Source organism: Epinephelus moara, chromosome 10 (genome assembly GCF_006386435.1).
Source record: "Epinephelus moara isolate mb chromosome 10, YSFRI_EMoa_1.0, whole genome shotgun sequence".
In the NCBI taxonomy this organism is placed as follows: domain Eukaryota; kingdom Metazoa; phylum Chordata; class Actinopteri; order Perciformes; family Serranidae; genus Epinephelus; species Epinephelus moara.
Window position 1 is genome coordinate 2,612,933 of NC_065515.1, and position 6,030 is coordinate 2,618,962.

Sequence of the window (6,030 nt, forward strand, 5' to 3'; positions counted from 1 at the left end):
TGGACTGGTGGGCGGAGTCATCTAACCACGGGGTGGACTGGTGGGCGGAGTCATACAACCACAGGGTGGACTGGTGGGCGGAGTCATACAACCACGGTGTGGACTGGTGGGCGGAGTCATACAACCACAGGGTGGACTGGTGGGCGGAGTCACCAGTCACTTGTCTTGACTGTGTTGATACTTGAGGTGGTCTGAACCTGGACTTGTCTCTGTTTAACTGTTTGCAGGTCAGTAAGCTGATCGTCCTCGACCCTCACAAGCGCCTCAGTGTCCGGGAGGCCCTGCAGCACCCCTGGGTGCTGGGCAAAGCTGCACGCTTCTCCCACATGGACACCGCCCAGAGGAAACTACAGGAGTTCAACGCTCGACGCAAACTTAAGGTGAGGAGGGCAGTTAGCATTTGACACTGACTTTAGAAATGTTAGAGACACCTGTACAGGTTTTATCTGAGGGGACACTGTGGGACATGTCTCTGAATATGTCCTCAGGCTGCCATGAAGGCCGTCGTAGCCACCAGTCGGATGCACGAGGGCTCACGGCGTCGCACCGACAGCTGTGAGATTCCAGGCTCAGGTGCTTCCAGGCAGAGCAGCATGCAGCAGGACCCGCCTCCTGAGTCGACAAGCCCCGTCCCCGCAGACAAAGAGGCCCTGCCCCCAGGTCAGCAGCAGGAGGACCAATCAAAGCCCGCCGACCGCAGTGCCATCCGCCCCTCCCCTCCACGCAGCCCCAAACCACCCAGCTCTGACGTCACGCCCACAGGCCCTGCCCCCACCAGACCGCCGCTGCGGGCCGATGGGCTCCGACAGGCGTCCGTCGTTCCCAAAACAATGCCGGTCCAACCCCGACTGCCGCAGAAGAGCTGCTCTGTGGTAGAGCCCACCTCCAGGGTCGAGGCTACGCCCGTGGTGGCCACGCCTCCAAGTCCCAACAGCCTCAGCAACGGCTTTACACCAGGGGTGGAGCCTGCAAGTAAGACCGCCCACTGCCAGTGATCACCTGACCAACAGAGCAGAGACGCTCCACTCTGCTTCGGTTTCTCACAGCCACTAAAATATTGAGGTTTAGCCTTCGATTCTTTACAAACGTCTGACATCATTTATCGGGACCAAACGAAACAAACTAACACGTAACGTCTAACTTCCATGTCTGTAGCTTTGCTGCTACGCTAACATGCTAACAGCTGCGTACTCACTGAGGGTTTGTTTTGGGTGTTTCTGCAGCCTGGACGGCGCCTCTGGTTTCCAGTGTGACAGCTGGAGACGATTCAGGATCTGAAAAACAAAGAGTGTTTGTCCCACGTCAGGATTTAACCGTTATTTAATCTGCTCTGTTCTCGTTACTGTGGTGAGAAAAAAAACCACAGGCATGTTCAGATGATCCCCTTCACAGATCTTTATATGTACAAATCATTTCAACATTGATTCGTACGTTTATCTGAATCATGACGACCACATTCACACCTGCTGTTACAGGATAATTAGGGTGTCTTTCAACCGCAGCTTTATTCTGATAATTGTGTCCATTCTAAATACCGTAAAACTTTGATTAGACGCGCCGCACTATTATTCGCTTAAATCCCTGAAGTCAACAGGCCTGTGTTTGGGACAGGCCTTTTATTCCTTTCACACAAAACTGTTGCTCAGCAAAGATTAGGAAATACAGTCAAATGGTTCATCTGAACCAGTAAGAATATTACTTGTTTAAAAATTAGGCTTCAAATAACCAATCAGTCATGAATCATTCATTCATTGATCGAGCTCCGACAGACAGAGTTACAACACTTGTTTTGCAGCACACCAACACAGCACCACTTTATCCTGTTAAAACAATCCTCACAACTTGGATTCATCCATCCATCCATTTTCATCCGCTTATCCGGGGCCGGGTCTCGGGGGCAGCAGGCCAAGCAAAGCACCCAGACATCCCTCTCCCCGGCAACACTTTCCAGCTCCTCCTGGAGGACCCCGAGGCGTTCCCAGGCCAGACGAGATATGTAATCCCTCCAGCATGTTTAAATTGTTTTATACCCATTCAAGTTAGCAGAGCGCTAAACAGGAAGTTAGCCAATCGGCCGCTGTAACTCACTGGTGTACTATGGGCCCAAAAGATCCGAGTAATGCCATATCGCAGAAATATAACTTTTTTTGGCTTAATGCGCCACTAAACAACTTTCATAGGAATGCACAAGGCCCCGCCTGCAACGCTGTTTCCAGGTCTCTTTACACATCCATGGATTATAAAGACGAGACGAGCTTCACATTGGTCGCAAACTTGCAGTTCAGCCCTGAAAACAGACCAGAGATCAGTTTGGTTTGTAGTTTACTGCCACTTTTTTCACGTTCTTTGACAGTGAGATGTTCAGATGGAAGGGTGGCGCCGTGGTGCAGTGGTTAGCACTGTCGCCTCACAGTAAAAGGGGTCCAGGTTTGAACCGGCCGGCCAGCTGGAGCCCTTCAGTGTGGCGTTTGCATGTTCTCCCCGTGTCAGCGTGGGTTTCATGCGTGACCCCCAACAAGATAGTGCTGGCAGAGCATGAATGAATGAATGGTCAGGATGGGGTTAAGCTAGCTTAGCATAAAGACTGGAGGTGGAGGGAAACAGCTAGCCTGGCCCTGTCACCTACAAACAGCTCTGAAACTCAACGAGTTGTTTCATCTGCATGTAAAACAGTTAAAACAGGCGCTGGGCGGATGGATACACTGCTGTTCGTCTAGAAATAGTTCCTAATTCTGACACTCCACTTCACGAACATCTCTCTGTCAAACAGAAACACTGAAGAGAATTTATTCCTCAATATTCTGATCTGGGACAAACACTGATTCTTCTTCTTTGGTACAGAAGGTGACTTTTTCCTCGGACGCTCAGGACGGAGCTGATTGATTGTATTTTATTAAACTTTATTGAACAGCTGTGCATGGACACTCTGATGTGAAGGCAAAGAGAGAAAGAGCAGCTTCTTCCTCTGTCGGGTTTCTCTTCTTCTTCTTTCTCTTCTTCTTCTTTCTCTTCTTCTTCTTTCTCTTCTTCTTCTTCTTCTTTCTCTTCTTCTTCTTCTTCTTTCTCTTCTTTCTCTTCTTTCTCTTCTTCTTCTTCTTTTGCGTCTCTTTCAGTGTCGGAGCATGTGGCGCCGCCTCAGACGGACTCGGTCTGAAGAGACAATTTGCTTTGACTTTTTTAACCCTTTCTACTCTTTACTGTTGACTGCAGCTGTTTGAGTAGATAGACCCACTGTGTAGTTCAGTGACGTGTTGTGTTCGTGAGCTTCTAGTAAAACGCAGTGTTGTTTACACTTTTATCAGCAGTGATGGTGATGATGATGATGATCTCCTGTTTGCACTGTACATAGTTTGGTTTTAGGTTAATACTGACATCTTTAGCACTCAACCAGAGACACAGTCGATGATCAGACCCCCCACAAAAAAACACCAAATTTGACCTTTGACCTTAAATTAAACCATCTGATCTGAAACCACACGTTCTACCTCTCTCTGTACAGGGGCTTCCAAAATGATCCAAAACAAGGTGCAGACGTCTCTGGAAAGAAATTAATGATAATAATCTGACGCCACTCTGAAAGACACACAAATGTACGGTGGCCAGGACGGACCAAACAGGACAGAAGCAAACATCCTGCTCAGTTCACAGAGGGTGATGGTCACAGATTTATGAATCAGTGGGAATCAGTCCTAACTGACTGAAAACTGTCAGAGTGACGTATTTATACTGCGGTCACCAGTCACGCCACCATGACAGCACTTTATAGTGGACACCAACACCAGTGAAAAAAACATGAACAAAGCAGTTGGAGCAAGTGACCCATGTACAACAGCTGTGGGTTCAATTCCAGCCTGCTGGTCGACTGCTGCCTCCATCAGTCAGTGTGTTTGTGTCACTGTGTGACTTTGGTGTTTAAAGGGTTAATGCAGATTCACCAAAGTCACACAGAGACACAAACACACTGACTGATGGAGGCAGCAGTCGACCAGCAGCTCCTGTGTTCACTGGTGTTAAATCACTGGTTTTCTCAGTGGAGTCTGGCTGTGACGAGAGCAGAGATGGGAACTGAAGCATTTAACAGTTTCCCCGTTGAAACAGTCAGTCTGACATGAAGGTGAAGCAGTGAAAATATTCTAAATACATCGTACACTTAAACTGATGGTTCTTTTAGGCGTCTAAAACAGATTTTGTTGCTGACTCCGCCCACTGCAGGACATTGCTGAGCTTCCATGTCAGACTCCAAACTGCTGACTGACACCTGCTGTAGGTCACACACTGACTGTGGATCAGTGCCTCACACAGCCCCAGAGCCTCGAGTACAGTGACATGTTGTTGTCGTTCCTCTGTGCTGGTCGGCTTTCTGTTTCTTCCTCTGACTACAACACTCAAGACCAGAAGAAGTTCATCTTCAGTACCTTCAGTACTGGAGGAAAACTAGTACCACCATGTTTGCAGAACTTTTAGTGACGTTTGACTAAAAGCTTTGACGACAAACTGCGATTTGAATTATTATCTTTTAAATTCACATGCATTATCTGTGTAACTCAAACAGGATCAAAATATTATTTATCTCTTCACATATTAATTTCCAAAGTCAGGTCCCACTGGGGACACCTGAAGGGGAGGGGCTTCACCTCTGTATAACTGCAGTAAGTCACCTGAGGTGTTTATTTACCTGCACACATAAAACCTGCCGCTGCATTTTTAATTTCACCATGTTTTCATATTTCAAGCTCAAAATACAAAGTGAGAGCAGGAAGTTTGATGAATGACTCTGAAGTCATTTGTTTGGACCCATAGAATAACTCAGCGTGATCAATACGGGCCCTGTGCTTTTTGTTCTGTCTGAGCCACCGTACAAACATCCTGGAGTGTGAACATTCATCCCTGAAGGGCTTTTCTCTTTAAAGAGGAACCAAAAACCTCCAAAGACCTGAAAACTTCTTTCTTCATGTTGAGTCCTGGCGCTGGAGGAAGTACTGAGAACCTTTACTGAAGGAAAAGTGCAAATATCACAGTCTGAAGAGACTCCAGTACAAGAACAGGTCCTGCGTTCAGAATGTAACCTCACTCAAAGTAGGACTTAGGGACTGTTCTTAACTTATCAGAGGGGGTCACTTCATTTTATTTTATTATTTTATTTTGACCCTCTCTGAAGCTCCAAATATTTTTTCTTCACCCTCCCTGAGTGACTGGAGGACAATCCATGACTCCTGCACTATGAATGAGTTATTAGATTTTTAAAGCTTTGATGTTTGAAAGTTAAAAGTTGAAGATAAAATGGTGGATTTGAAAAAGGCCTCAGTTTTTTACTTGTCATGCAGACTGGTTATTTTTGGCCAGATTTTAAATGAGACGCAGAATAAAGTGATTTTGGTAAAAAAAAAAAATTAAAAATCACTATTTCAAAATCAGATTATTTTTTTCTGGCAGAAGCATTTGTCACACGTGATGTGTCCAAGGACCGTGGAAAATTTGAAAATCCAATGATAGTTTCTGTTTTTACAGTTTCTGGCTGATAAATGAAAAATGATTTTGGTGTTTTTTTAAAGAAAACATGCCCTCCAAACTCGCGGTAATTTTTTCTTTACCAGTACCATAAATACAAAATACAACCTTTTGAATTTGTATGCCCCTCCCCCCAAACCGAAATAAAACACCTAAGTCCCTCCCCAGTGCTTGAATAATGATTTGACATGCTGCCCCCTCCTCCTTCACATACACAAACAGTCCCTCAGTGAGAAATTCAGAGCGTACAAGTTGACTGCACACGGTTCTCAACATGGAGATGACTGAGCCAGCAGCTAGTAGCTAACGGTGCTAACTCCATAAAGAGCACTAAACAAACAACAACAGTGCCGACAGCTAACGGTGTTAACGAGGGGGGAACTGGAGGGTGGGCGCTACGTTTCCATGATGACACCGTCCTGATGTCAGTTGTCACTGCCGTACGAGCGGAGTGCAGAGTATTGATTCTCTGCTGATCATGAGACTGCTGCAGGACCAGAGGTCTGTGATGGCGACAGAGTC

The 6,030-nt window shown here is 46.4% G+C and overlaps 1 protein-coding gene across 3 annotated transcripts in view; it reads left to right on the forward strand.

The window, feature by feature from the left end:
* si:ch73-60h1.1 (calcium/calmodulin-dependent protein kinase type IV) overlaps positions 1-3,844 on the forward strand; it is a 34,274-nt gene extending 30,430 nt beyond the window's left edge. For all 3 annotated transcript variants that reach the window (XM_050055574.1, XM_050055572.1, XM_050055573.1), the window contains exons 10-11: positions 228-380; positions 489-3,844. In XM_050055574.1, coding sequence (XP_049911531.1) covers positions 228-380; positions 489-995 — 660 coding nt within the window. In that variant the 3' untranslated portion in view covers positions 996-3,844. The remainder of the gene's footprint in view (positions 1-227; positions 381-488) is intronic.
* Positions 3,845-6,030: the final 2,186 nt, after the last annotated feature.